Source organism: Talpa europaea, assembly GCF_964194135.1.
Source record: "Talpa europaea genome assembly, chromosome: 11".
NCBI lineage: Eukaryota > Metazoa > Chordata > Mammalia > Eulipotyphla > Talpidae > Talpa > Talpa europaea.
Window position 1 is genome coordinate 1,283,301 of NC_140078.1, and position 13,593 is coordinate 1,296,893.

The window sequence follows — 13,593 nt, forward strand, 5'->3', positions numbered from 1 at the left end:
AGACAAGAACACGAGGTCCTTGGCTCCTTTATTCCCCTAACCCTGAGCTGGAAAAGATGCAACTCGCTATTGACATTAGAGTGGTAAAGGGACCGGGGGTATGTGTGTCCACACAACAAAATAGATCCAGAGGGAAAGAACAATAGCCGTGACGCACAACAAGGATGGACGACCTTGAACGACCTTCAGAATTTGACGTTGAGTGAGAGGCCGCAGGGGGGTGCACGATGCCGAGCCCCACTGACCCGAGGCGCAGGTGGGCAACGAGCCTCTGCTGCCAGAATGGAGCACCTGGGCAGCCGGGGCTGGGGCGGCCGGTGACGGGGAGGACAGGACGACCCCCTGCGTCTGTGGGGATGGGGCCCCTGGTGTGCAGCTGGGGGACAGAGCTGGAGGCTTGAGATCTGAGCGTTTCACCGACTGAGACCGTGGCTCACGCAGACAGAGGCAGCGGGGCTGGTTCCCGAGGTCCGTTCCTCAGCCAGCTCCTCCTGGCGTCTCCGGACCTGCCATCCTGCCCGCAGGCCCTCGGCGGGGTCGCCCGTCCTCCCGGGCCAGTTTGCAGCACCAAGAAAGGCGCCTTTCACTCCGCGCTCTCGGCCGCGGCGGCCCCGCGTGGCTGGTTGCGCGTGTCGGGCTCCGGGTGCGGCCGCCTCACGAGCGGGAGGCTGTGTGCGCCGCTTCTCGGCGCCGCGTTCCTGCTGGGGCCCTCCGTGGAGGCTGAGGGAGGTCTGTGTTATCAGGGGTGGAATTCTGTTTACGGGGAGAGCGGTGCCCTGGCGGGCTGCGGGGCCGGGGTCAGGGAAACTCTCAGGTGATGGATGAGAGGGTTTAACTGCTCAAGACGCGGGTGCCTGGCTGAGCCCCGCGGGGCGGCCCTGCGGCCGCTGTGGCTCCTCTGGCCCTGGCCACGGCTCCTCCATTTTTGAATGTTTGTTAAGGCCGCGCCCTCACTTTTACCCAGCCCTTGCCGATAGCTCCTCCTTCCCAGTGATCCCCAAAAGTCTCACCCCTCTTGCCTCAGCAGAGCCTCACAATGGCCCAGGGAGACGGGGTCGTGAGCGCCCTTACACTGATGGGGCTGGGAACATGGAGGGGGGCCGCAGCTCCTGCAAGAACCTGCCAAGTTGGAGAGGAGAGGGGGGCAGAGCCCCAGCACCCCCGTGCCACGCCAGTCTCCATCCACCGCCCCCAGAGCTCCAGGCTCCCTCATCTGCCAGCCCCCCAGCTGTATCCCCTCATACCCGGGCGCCTCGGCAACCGGGTATGAGTCCCCACTGGGGCTGTTTAGTGCTGAGCTGATTTAGGGGAGGGAGCTGGGGAGAGTGGAGGCTCAATAATATGGATTGATGGATTGATTGGCTCGCACCCCATTGGCAATCTGCTTTATGAGTCTCCCGGGGCATACACTCCTCCTGATTAGATTTTTGCTCCATCAATTAAGGATGCTGCGTGTGAGCCCGCTGTGTCAGCTAAAGATCAAACTCTAAATAATGTTTAGTGTCTGCTTCGGAAGCGTGCTCGCAGGCGAGAGCGCGAGGCTGGGAAATGTCAACCCCCGGACAAGGCAAACACACCGGGAGGGCGGGTGGAAATCAATTAACAGGACGGTCATTAGCATCCGGTGGACGCAGCACCGCTGAGGGTGATGAGATGAGCAGGTTTAGCTCAACGGCAAGGTCATTTTGCCTTCATCAATCTATTGACTGTTTTCAACCCTGGAATTAAACAATAAAATGTGTTACCTGAATAAAAATGCAGCGGTAAAGCATCTTTATCATTCAAGTCGGGTTGCCCAGCTGTCGACCAGCAAAGTGCCGGGGGAGGGTGCAGGCAGATGGTTCTGGAATTGCCTGGCTCCTCCTGATCCCTCAGAAGAAAGTTTCCTGCAGGTGCACGGGGTTGTGGGGTCTGGGGCCAACACCTCCCCAGGGACCTCCCTGGTGGACGTGGTCTGACGCTGATGGCGACAGCAGGTGTGTCCTGGGAGGGCAGCCCCTGCGAGTGGGTGCACCCCCAGACTCCAGGGAGCCTTTCCTAGACGCCCCAGATGGAACTGCAAATGTCTGCACGCTTGCTGCTACCGCGACACCTTCTTCCCTCTTCTCAGCCCTGCAGATGTTTGGGGTGTTTTTCTTTCCTAACACTTCAAAAAAATCCAGCAGAGCTGGGTGGAACTGCCCTTCAAAAGGGCAATGACCCTGCTGCTGAGACCAAGCCCAGCTGCACAGCAGCCCAGCCCCAGCGAGACGGGTCTGGCCTTGGGGGGTGGGGGGCCTCCAAGGCTGGTGGGGGGAGGTAGGAGCAAGGGGAAGAGAAGCAGGAGCAGGAGGGCGCCCGGGCAGCCTGGCCCACGGCTCGTCCACAGCCCGGCCAGCCACTGCCCGCCGTCTCGAGCACGGAAACACCGGCTCAGAATCTGCTGCCCAGGGACCCTGAGCTAAGACACCGCCCGTCGGCCATTACCTGCCCAGGCAGCGGCGTTCATCCTCCCGGCCCTTTCTGCGTGGGCTGCCATCAACACGCCCGGTCCCCCACCCTGCTGACCCCCCACTGGCACGTCCACCAGCCCCCCCGACACTCAGTTGTCTCCCTAACCGCCGACCAGCCAGCCCTCTGCAACTCGAGCATTTTCTTCATGCCTGGCTTCAGCTAGCCAGACACTCATCCCTCCGTCCCTTTAACCATCTGTCTGTCTGTCCTTCTAGCCATCCTCTGCCCTTCTAACCATCTACTCAAGGGCTCCCGGGGGAGAAGGAGAGGCAGACATAAAAGTAGCGGCAGCCCTGGGCTTCCCAGCACTGCGGCGGAGGGACACAGAAGCTGAGAGCATCGGAGAGACCCTGACCCTAGCTGGAAAGCTCCAGAAAGGCCTCTCGGGAGAAACGCTATGTGGGTTTCGAAGGGGGAGTGAAAGGGACCCAAGGAGAAACCTGGTGTGAGCCCAGGCCCTCTCCTTCCCTGTGTCTGGAGCGGTAAGAAGCACAAGGTGGGAGTCAGTGCTTGTTGAATGACTGCTGGGCGGAGGTGAGCTGGCGATGGTGCCCTCAGGGAATTCGGCAGACCCGCCCGCCAGGGTCCCAGCCACCTCTGGACGGGGTGAAGGTTGTTAGGGGCGAGACGGTTCCCATCTACGCGGTGGGACAGACACAGAGCCCGCCCTGGGGCTGCGGCCAGAACGACAGCTCTAAGCCCAGGTGCAGGCGCGGCCTCTGCGCCACGCGGTAATTGACCATTAACGATATAATTTAATGAAACAACAGTAACAACAACAGGGGATACATTATCAGTCCACATTCTGGTTCTCTGCACCCCGCTCCGCAGGGGGCACAGGCTGGGGGTGGTGGCGCAGGCACAGCCTCTCACGCCGTCCCTACAGATCAGGGTATCCGGGAAGTGGAGGGGCCCCGATCAGGAGGGCGCTGAGGCTCGTGGGGGCCCTGCGGGGCCGCTGCAGGGCGTGCGGGCTAGCGGCCCCCACCGGATGCAGGCTGGCCTGGGCCCCGCTTCAGGAGGGCCGGTTCTGCCGCCTACGTGCCCTTAACATGGCCATTATGGCGGTCACCCATGAATTTTGCTAAAACCTCTTGGGAAATTGTTTATATTTTCAGCTGAATGGCCTCTCGGGGTAATGAGTTTCCATAACAACTAATGGGTGCGAGCGTCCCTCCGGGCCCTTGGCTCCTGTTTGCCCTCTCCTGCAGGCGGGCGGGCGGGTGGGGCCAGGTCTTCGCCCCCACCACCCTCTGCCACTCGGGCAGCAGGCAGGAAGCTCGCAGAAGCACTTCTGGACCCCAAGTGAGGGCAGCTGGCTCCGTAGCAGCCCCGACGACAGCAGACCAAGGGACGCTGGCTGCATGAGTGCTCCTGGGGCTGGGCATGAGGAGGGAGGGAGAGATTAGAGAGAGCCTGGCAGAGGCCTGGCAGGGGCCCCAGCTTGCAGCCAGCAGTCGGGCTGCGGGGGACCCTGCAGGGCCTGGAGAAGGGAGAGGAAAGGTGGGGGCCCTGTGTAGCCCAGAACCTCCAAAGCTGGACTCCCACCAGTGGGAAGAGCAGTTCTGCAGTGGCCCATGTGCAGAGAGAGTCCTCTTAGCCCAGCTGAGCGGCAGGAGGGCCAGGCCTGCTTCACAGCCTCAAGGGCACTGCTGTTGACCTTGGGAAGGCGATTGTAGCACAGGAACCCTACTCCTGACACCCGCCTCACCCCCTGCTTCCCGGGCTGGGTCACCGGCAAGGCCAGGGGGACCTACCTGCCAAAGGCCCTTCTCTGGACTCAGGCCAGGTGGCACCAGCCATCTTCTTTTCAAACCAAGAGCCACCTCCAGGTGCAGGGGGACAGGAGGAGCCCACTGATGACTATGGGAGGAGCCTGGCATCACCCCTCCTCCCACTGGGACCTCTGCTCCCTCCTGTGCAACATAGGAGCCTGAGAAAGGTGAGCCCAGACTCTCAGAGCTCACAGCTGGACAAGGGCCTTCCAGAGAGCCAGCTCTGCTCCTGCTCCCACCCTGACACACACACCCTCTCTCTTCTCATGGCAGGTGCTCTGTTGTCCACTCAGCTGGTGTTTCTGGACACCTACTATGTGCCTCGAGGGGGGCTGGCGACCCAGGATGCAGCATGTTGTGAGGGGTGAGGCAGGTAAACAAGCAAAAAAAACAAAACGGGCAGGAACAGGCAGGGAGAGCAGGGCCGAGGACTGAAAAACAGGGTGGGATGGGTGTGGACAGACAGGAGCACCCCAGGCGGAGGACACAGTGCGAGCCAAGGCCCTGGGGTAGGACCCGCGCGGACAGGACCACCAACTGAAAGGAGATAAAAGGGTGCAGAGCGTGAGGACGGCCCCGTGGCGCTGGTGCAGCAGAGAGGGCGGCCCTGTGACCGCTGTCCTAGGCCTGGTCTCACTCCGAGCACGGCGGGGACTGGGGAGCCCCCGACAAAGCCCAGCGCCCTTGAGTCCACTTTTGGCAAAGGGCAGATGCCAGACCAGGGGGGCCTTGGGCCCTGAGGCTCTGAACAGGGGCCCGGGGCAGACCAGGCTGTCCCTTCTCCGGCGCTCACGCTCTGCAAAGGTGAGCCCCCTGCAGGCCCTTCCCCTCCGGGCTGGAGGCGGCGTCCAGCGAGGCTGTCCGACCCCGACTTCTCCATCCTCCCCCGGCACAGAGGCAGAGCTGTGCCAACAAAGGCAAGAAACTTTTGGAGCCTGTTAATGGTGCCCCAAGCAGAAAGGAAGAAGAAAGGAGAGCTCAGAAATGACGGAGGGGGTGGATGAGCAGCATAAAATCGGGCTTATAAAAGAAAAATCAATTTGTGCGCCTCCTCAGGAAGAGGCCGCATGTGGCCTGAATTACTCTTCTGGGTTATTTGGTTTTGCCTTCAAATCAGAAAATTGTAGTTATTACAGCCGGGATGGAGTGGCGCGGGGCGGCGGCCGCACCGTCTCTGTCTGCTGGAAACCTGAACCCAGGGCGCTGGTCCCCCGGCGTCGCCGCCACGGGGCCTGGAGTCCAGACGGCCTGGCACCCCCCCACGCATTTGCACGTGACTGCGCACGTGAGCCCAAAGAGCCCGGGCGCGGATGTGGGGGCCCAGCCCCCCCCCCGCCCCTGCCCTGCAGAGCCTCCCTCTCCCCTCGGCCGCTCAGCGGTAATTGGCCATCGATCATCTTCAGGCTTTAACCTTAATCCCCTTAAGCCTCAGCAAATAGCCCCTAATTCACCATCACCTGAAACGCTATTGATTTTTTTTTAATTTAACTTGCAGTAAGTTTCCACCCCCACTGCCTCCCGAGGGAAGGGGGATGATTTCAAACCCCTTCCCCAGAGCCGTCCGACACCCCTCCCATGCCCCACCAGGATCCTGTCTCCAAGATCAAAGCAGGGCCTAGGCCCCTTGATTTGCTGTAGCCGGTGACCTTTCCGATGCCCACAGCACAGAACAAAGGCAGGTGCTCGCAGCTCACCCTGCAGGCTGTGGGAGTTGGGGGTCAGCAGCCCCTCCCCTTTGGGTGTGGGGACCCTCACCTGGCCCCGCTGCGGGCTGTGGGCTTCTGTTTGCCAGCAGGCCTCCCTGGACCCCGCTGGTCCCAAACTCGGCAGCCACATGCCGCATGTCCACACCACCGGTGAGAAACATGCAGAAGGGTGGTGACCCTGGCCTGGCCGTCATGCCGAGGGCCAGCAGACAGGAGGACTCACACCCCACTTTCCAGCCTGGCCTGGGGCACGTTGCTTGAAGGGATAAATTAGCCAGAGGACGTTGCCACCCCGCCAGCCACTCGCTGAGCCCGTCCTCAGGGCTGACTCATCCATGCGCTGAGTGCCTGCAGCCCGGAGCCCACCCTGACCCACTCGGCCACATCTCCTCGCATGGCCTCACCTCACAGCTCGACTTCCGTATCCACAGTGGGGCGTGGGGGCAACAGAGGTGTGTGCAGCCACACACACCCCACACATGCCACGTATACACACCACACACAAATACACACAGACCAGGAAGCACACAAACAGGCTCCACATGTGCATGCACACTGCACACACTGCATACACCGCACACACCACACACACCGCACACCGCACATGCACAAACACCACAAGCGGAAGTGGAGGAGCCTGGGGCTGGGCTGGCGTCGGGTGCCTTCCCTCCCCTGCTCCCGACCACAGCCGCGTGGAATGTCTCCCGAGGAGGCTGGACCTCTCTGTGCTGCTTTTCTAATTTCCTATGGATCCATCGTTATTTCAAATTTTAAAATGTTTTTTTCTGTAAGAAACCACAGCGCCTGCCCCCAGACACGGGAGGCCTTCAGAGAGCTCCGTCGATGTTGAGAGCACCATGCAGGCCTGGCTGTGCCCGCTTGACAAATGGGTGATACTTCTGACCCATCGGTCTAGTCATTAACCCTCCAGCGGCTCATTAGGAGCCGTGCGGTGCGGTGTTTGCCGAAAGGGGGCCTGTCGAGCTTGGCAAAAGCGAAACCTTTCTCATGTGATGGGTAGTTTATCCTCAAGGTTAATTGTCGCTAATTGCAGCAGCACCGGCGAGGCTGGGTGGCCGTGGCTGACAGGCTCCCCAGGCTGGACGTGCCCCTTGGCCGTGTGGGGCCGAGAGAAGGGCGCCCACTCTCACTGCCCACGGGGAGGGGCAGGGCTGTGGGTGGCGCTGGCTCAGAGAGGTCCGCTTTGCCCTCTGCCCCGGAAGTCAGGCCTCCTGTGAGCCTCTGCAAAGCAAAGTCCACCTTGGACATGAGTGAGGCTCCAGTTCATGGGCCTCCGGGCATCGGAGGCTCCCGTGGCAGAGGCCGAAGCTCCGCCCTGAAGTCGGGCATGACCAACCCCTGCTCCTCCTCTGAAGCCCCTTTGTAGGACAAGGGTCAGCCTTGCAGGAAACCGGGGTGTGGGAATGCTGAACACAGGCCCAGGTCCAGATCCCCCCAGGCGCCCGCCCTCGCGGCCTCAGCTTCCCCTACCAGTGAAACCCTCACTTCACGTCCACCCCGGCGCCGGGCTGCGCACCTGCACGGAGGCCGGAGGACGTCTGCAGCCGAGTCTCGGCTCACCTATGGAGTGAAAGTAAGAAAGTAGCCCAGACCCCCTACCTGGGCAGTCTGAGGCCAGGAGACGAGAAATGTGGCCGCTGGCCTGGGCCTGGCGTCAGTAGCTTTCATGTCGCAGAGGACACAGCCCGACCCCTTCCTCTTGCTCCCCTTTCTCCTGCTGTGCTCTGGCCTCAGGCCAGGAAAATGGGTCCATCGGACCCTGACAGGGTAAGGGAGGTGGAGGGAGGGTGTCTGTGAAATCCTCTTGATTCTACAGAGAAGGGAAGAGTTTCTCTCCTTGGAAATTATAACCACCCTGAAAAAGAAGTTTCTGGGACCACTGGCCAAGCCGGCTTCTGCTCCCTCTCTCGGGAGGAACAGAGGCCATCTTTCCCAGGCCAGCAGGAGACGGCGGGGCTGGCACGGACCCTCCCCGAGCCAGCAAAAATGAAAGACGGTTCAGCCCCCTCCTGAGCTGCTCCCCAGGCGCCCCCTGGCAAGCTCAAGGCTGTGTGTCATCTGGAGCAGGGGAAGGTAAAAACACTGTGTGTCCATTCAAGCTATTAAGCCCAGGAGTCCTGATTGCGTTTACAAGGGAGGTTGGCACCAGAAAGGCAATTCAATTAAACAAAAGGCAGGACACGGGAAGTTTGGAACAGGGACAGCAGCTGAAAAGCTTCATCCAAACACAATTCCGTCCCCCACCTGGAGGCTGCAGAGAAGCCACGTCTGGCGCAAGATTTACGGCCGAGCTCTGCCGCCAGTAATAAACGGTGTCCTCTAATCAATACCGGGCTGGGCCGCCTGTCCGCAGCACGGCCACCCATTTAGCAAAGTCACCGAGTAATGGGAAACGCAATCAAGTTGCATAACGAGTCTGGGTAATTGGATGGACCAGGCAGAGCGGGCCAGCTAAATGTATTCAGTGCGGCCTATTAATTAAAAGCCTGCACTCCAAAGTGCCCCATGAATTATTCTGTGACTCCAAAGGTCAGATGTGTGCTAAGTTACAAGACGATGATGACGCGCGCGGCTGGACTCTGGGGCCTGGGGGTGAGCGCACTGGCCCCGCCGGGCCGGATGACCTCTGCTGCAGCAGGGGCCCCATCTCGGTGCTCCCTGGGGCCAGCTCCGTGCTCCCTGGGGCCAGGTTGGTTTGGGATCCAGAGGCAGGGCCTGGGGCTCAGCCTGGAGCCAGCCCCGGCAGCTCTGCGCTAAGAGCAGGGCCTCGAGTGAGTCCCTCACCTGTGCACCCTGCAGGCGCACCCAGGCAGAGCCTGGCCACCTGGTGGTGAGGACTCAGAGCCAGGCTGTCTGGCTCAGTAGCCGTCCATCAGAAGGGTCTTCCTTTTATGTAAGAAGAAACACAGTTTTGTGCCTAAGCCTGGACCAGCTCTGAAGTGGGTGGGTGAGGTGGAATTCCTCTTGCCCCTGGGGCAGCCCTCACTCCCGGGCTCTGGGTGAACTCCATGCACGCCCCAGTGCAGAAGCCACCGGGCACCCCGAGCAGCAAGGGCGTCCTAAGCCCGCTGGCCCTTGAGCCTCCGCGACATGCCCACTCACTTAGCTGATGGCTGCTGTTGTTCAAAGGCCGCCGCAGCTGGTGGTGACGGGAGGCGCTGCCGGCCCAGTCAAGACGGTTCCTCCCTCTTTAACACTGTTTAAAAAGTTGGGCTTTTGAGAGTGGATAAAGGGGACGACCCTCTCCCAGGGCTGTGGCCTCCCCACCTGCTCTCTGGGGACTTGGCTGGGAGCAGGGCAGAGCTGGGGTGTGCCCGAGAGCTCGAGGAGGACCCCTTCTGCGAAGTTCTGTAATAACAGCCTGCCACCTCCTGGGCGTGAGGTGCGACCCACACAGGTTACTCCAGTGATGCAGCCCTGAACTCCCGCAAGGACTCGGCCCTGATGTCAGGGTTCAGGAGGGGAAGAGCCCCCCGAGCCCCGCGTGAAGACAGAGCCAGCGAGGCTCCTGCCTCCCGGTGCCACGCTCCAGGGGCCACAGCAAGCCGAGCCTGTTCCAGGCCCCCACGGCGAAACGCCCGAGTCAGAGGGAGACTGTGCGGTTTTCCTTCGGCCGTTCCTTTCTGCTCCCACGGCTCCGTTGCACCTGCCTCTGCTGCCAGTGGGCGCCACGCACAGCTAGGCCCGAAGCTAAGCTGGCCGCCCTCTGCCCCACGCCCCAGGCCCGCGGCCTAGTCACTGCTCATTAGGGTGTTTGCGCCGTGATCAGCTAAGATGCCCTCCTGGAAGGACCGCTGTCGAATTCCGGGGCTCATGCAGCATCTCATGTCACGGGGGGCTCAGTGACTGTTGGGGGATGGGCCAGAGGAAGGACGGGAGAGGGCGGGAGGGGCCGCGTTGCTCAGTCCAGGTGGGGCTGGCCCTGCAGACCCAACGCGAGGGGCGCTGGCGGCTCAGGGCTCGGTGCTCAGCTCCGGGGTCGGTGCTCGGTGCTCGGTGCTCGGGGCCAAGAGCAGGAGGATTTCGGACTCTAGCCAAGCCAGCAGATGATTTCTGTAACAGGCCACACTGTAAATATTTTAGACTTTGTGACCAGGGCCGGGCCGGGCCCCGCCCTGGCGCGGAGACAGCGGCGCTGACAGCCCAAGAGGGATGGGCGTGACCGGCTCCGGGAAAACTTCATTTGTGGATGCTGAAATGTGAGTTTCATGTAATTTTTCACGCCACAAAATATTCTTCTTCTTTTGATTTTTCTTTTTGCTCAACCAGTTGAAAGTGTAAAACAAAAACTCCGTGGGGGTCGGTGGGGGAGGGCTTCCACAAACTGGGGCTGGCCTGATTTGGCCCCGGGGTGGCAATTTGCCGACCCAGTTGTCACTGTGGAGATGGTCAGGCTGGGCGCCCCGAGAGGGCCCCATCTCGGTGCTCCCTGGGGCCAGCCCAGTGCTGGCAGCGATGGGGCAGGCCTGGGGCTGGGGGTGAGTTGAGGGGGGCGTAGGCCTCCCTGCCACCCTGGGCCTCATGGTGCGGGATGCTGGCCTGTCTTCACCCCAGGTGACCAGCAGGCTTCCCAGAAGCCCCCTGAGCAGCAGGACAGGGCCGCCCCCTGGGCCCACCACTTCGGCCTTTGCTCAGCTGGGAGGGGCATCTAGGGGCCATTCACTGCCAGCTGTGGCTTTGCCATTGAGCTCAAACCGAATTAGAATCTGTCGCCCTACAGTCCCCCTGCCCCCATCTGAGCCCATCAGTCCCGCAGGAGTGGGAGAGGGGGGTGACCCCTCCGAGTTCACTCTTCCTGGGCGAGAGTCCTTGGGCACGGCCGGCGCTTTCGGGGCTCGTGCGGGCCTGCGTGGCACACCGCAGGGGTCCCGTGACAGGATCCTCTACCCTCCCACTAACTTAGACCCCTAGTTTCAAGAGTCCCTCACATAACAGTCCGGGTTGGGTGGGGGGAGGGATGGGGTGGGTTTAAATGACTCGACATGGCCTGTCCAGTCTGTTCTCTGGCCCAAGTGCCACCACACCCCTCTACAAGGAGGAAATTAGGCTGCGGAAAGCCAGGTGACAGCTGTCCAGAGGCAGGATGAACCTGACCTGCGTCCAGGGCACCTCTCCCTAGCACCCCTGGTGCTGCCTCTGCCCCTCTGGGGAAGGCTGTCGCCCGGGGGAGCCCTGCAGGAGCGGGGCAGGCGGGCCTGAGCTGCCAGCCTCGGGGCCTGGCTCCAGCCAGCAGGAGGGAGCATTCCTGGGGCCAGGTCCACACCCCGAGCCTCCCATGGCAGTGCCACGGGGCCAGTGGAGTCCCCGCTCAGCCTCGGCCTGGACCCTGTGCCTCAGGCAGCTTTTGTCGCGTAGCAAACATACCCACACTCAAAGCTGGGGATCAGCGTTCCAGAGTCAGCCACGGCAGGGGGCGGGGTGCTGGGCTCAGCAGGACCCCATCCTGCTGAATGGTCAGGGCCGTTCACACAGACTGCTGGGGTTCTCCCTATGCTTGGGGTGATGGACTGTCGGCTGCTCCGGGAAGGCCTTGGCTCCCCAGCTGGGGTTCTCTCCCCACAGCTGGTCCAGACACATTCCCAGGGTGCTGGGGTCACGGGTACAGGCCTGCTGGGCTCAGGGAGGGACAGGGAACCCCTCTTCAGATGACCTGCCAGCCCAGGGCCACCCGCACCAGAGGATGTGGGACCAGTCTTGTGGGAGAAGCCACAAACCACCTGGCCTCGGCGGCCGCGGGGGCACCAGAAGCAGCAGCCCTCCTGCCACCCTGCGCCCCTTGCCTAGGCTGGCCGTCACCGCGTCTCCCTTTCTGTGGTTCCCATCCCTTTCCTCATTTTCACAGCGTCCTCTTGGGGAAACGTCTTATGTCCCCATGTGGCTATCATCAGGCGAGATGCTAATGAAGAGTCCCCTGACCCCTGGCCAAGAAGCAAACCCACCAGCAGGCCGGGCAGCCTCTGGGCTCCCAGGACGGGAGCCACGTTCCCTCACCTGCCTGCGGCCTGACTCTGCCGACAAGGTCTGACCCCGTTCCAGAAGCGAAGGGTGCCGGGTAGCCAGCGGGTGGGCGGAGGCCTTTGGTCCTCCTGTCAACCTGGGCCAGCTGTGCCCCTGGGCAGGCACATCTGGAACTGTCTGGACACATCTGGGTGTCACCCCTGGACAGGGAGATGCCCCTGGGCGGCAGAAGCTGTGGGTACCCACAAGCACAGAGTCAGCCCCACAGTGGAGGATCAGCGCAGAGCACAGTAGGGCCACGGCTGGGAAGCCCTGTCCGGAGAAAGAGGGTGAGGGGAAGGCGGCCAGTCAGCCCTGCCCCTTCCTCCTGAGCTCTCTGTCCAGTTTCCTCCTCTGTCAGGGCAGGGACAAGGATGTGGGCCACCCACAGCACCGCAAGGGCGGGGCTGGCTCCAGGTCCGAGGCTCCAGGACGCCCAGGGTCTGTCCCACGAGACCCGCAGCTCCCGGCAGCACCCAGTGGAGCCCCGCCCTGGCCCCGCGTGTGGCCTCCATTTGCCGCGTGTGACCAGCCCCAGACAGGGCGTCCCACCACGGGCTTCCACTCTGCAGAGACACCAGCTCCTCCCTAAACCACAGCGGCCCTCAGACTTCGGCTCTGTCGCTACGGCCAATGCCGGTGGCCCTGTCTGGGACAGCGGGGCTGGCCCGGATCTCAGCTTGCAGAGGCCCGGAGCTCTCCCGGGGGGAGTCTGCCCTCCACGTGCTCCCACGCTCAGCAGCAGCCAGGCTCCCCGGCAAAGGGCGGGCGGGCCGGTGGGGGAGATGATGCCGACCATAAATCTCTCTGCAGAAGATTTTCCTTGGGGCTTGCTGGCGGCGCCTGGAGGCCCGAGGGGGCTGGCAGCTCCAGGCGTTACCACTTCCCGCCAGGCTGGGCTGTGATTCCAGGGCTCCAGGGCTCCAGGGTGCTGTCTGACCCCCACCTGCACCCCCGGTGGGCAGACCAAGTGCCCTTGTCGATGTGAATTGAATTGTCTGTTCCAGGGCTTCCAAACCAGCAGGGTTCCCCGAGGCCTGCAGAGAAAACCCCAAGCCGGACCGTGGCTCTGTGTGACATGGCCCCGCTCCCCTCTTACTTGCCGGTGTTCTCTAGGGCTCAGCGTGCACCCACTCAGCACACACACGTGCACCCGCGTTCACCCACACGCACCCGACAGGCACCTGAGTCCATCCCGCGGGGCCTGAGCCACCCCCAGCACCCGGCTCTCTCTGCCCGGCCTTCCCTGGTCTGAAGCGCCCCCCAGGCCAGGCACGCCCTCCATCCTTCTCAGCCCCGCACAGGGTCTACGCTCCGCAGGCGGCCTCCCCTGCCAGGGCCCAGGCGGGAGGAGCCGCCCCCAGGGCTGCTGCCAGCTTGGGACGCTCGCACGGCCATCACATTTCTCCCCCTCCAAGGCCGCAGAAGCCGAGATGGGGCCCAGAGACCCTGAGCAACTGGCCCGGGGTCCACAGCTGGCGCGGGGGCCGGTGGGTGCCCGGCCGTTGGCTCTGGGCCTGAGGACTCGACATCCCCCTCACAGAGGCCTCCAGACAAGCGGCTGAGCACCCGGGACGTCGCCTATCCTGCTTCTCAGAGCA

At 62.5% G+C, this 13,593-nt stretch overlaps 1 protein-coding gene across 1 annotated transcript in view; it reads right to left on the reverse strand.

The window, feature by feature from the left end:
• Positions 1-413: 413 nt before the first annotated feature.
• The window catches only part of EDN3 (endothelin 3), a gene marked incomplete at both ends in the record, with an annotated part of 36,369 nt that continues 23,189 nt past the window's right edge, over positions 414-13,593 (reverse strand). Inside the window, one exon of the mRNA XM_084246600.1 lies at positions 414-731. Within this exon, the coding sequence (XP_084102726.1) occupies positions 414-731 (318 nt within the window). The remainder of the gene's footprint in view (positions 732-13,593) is intronic.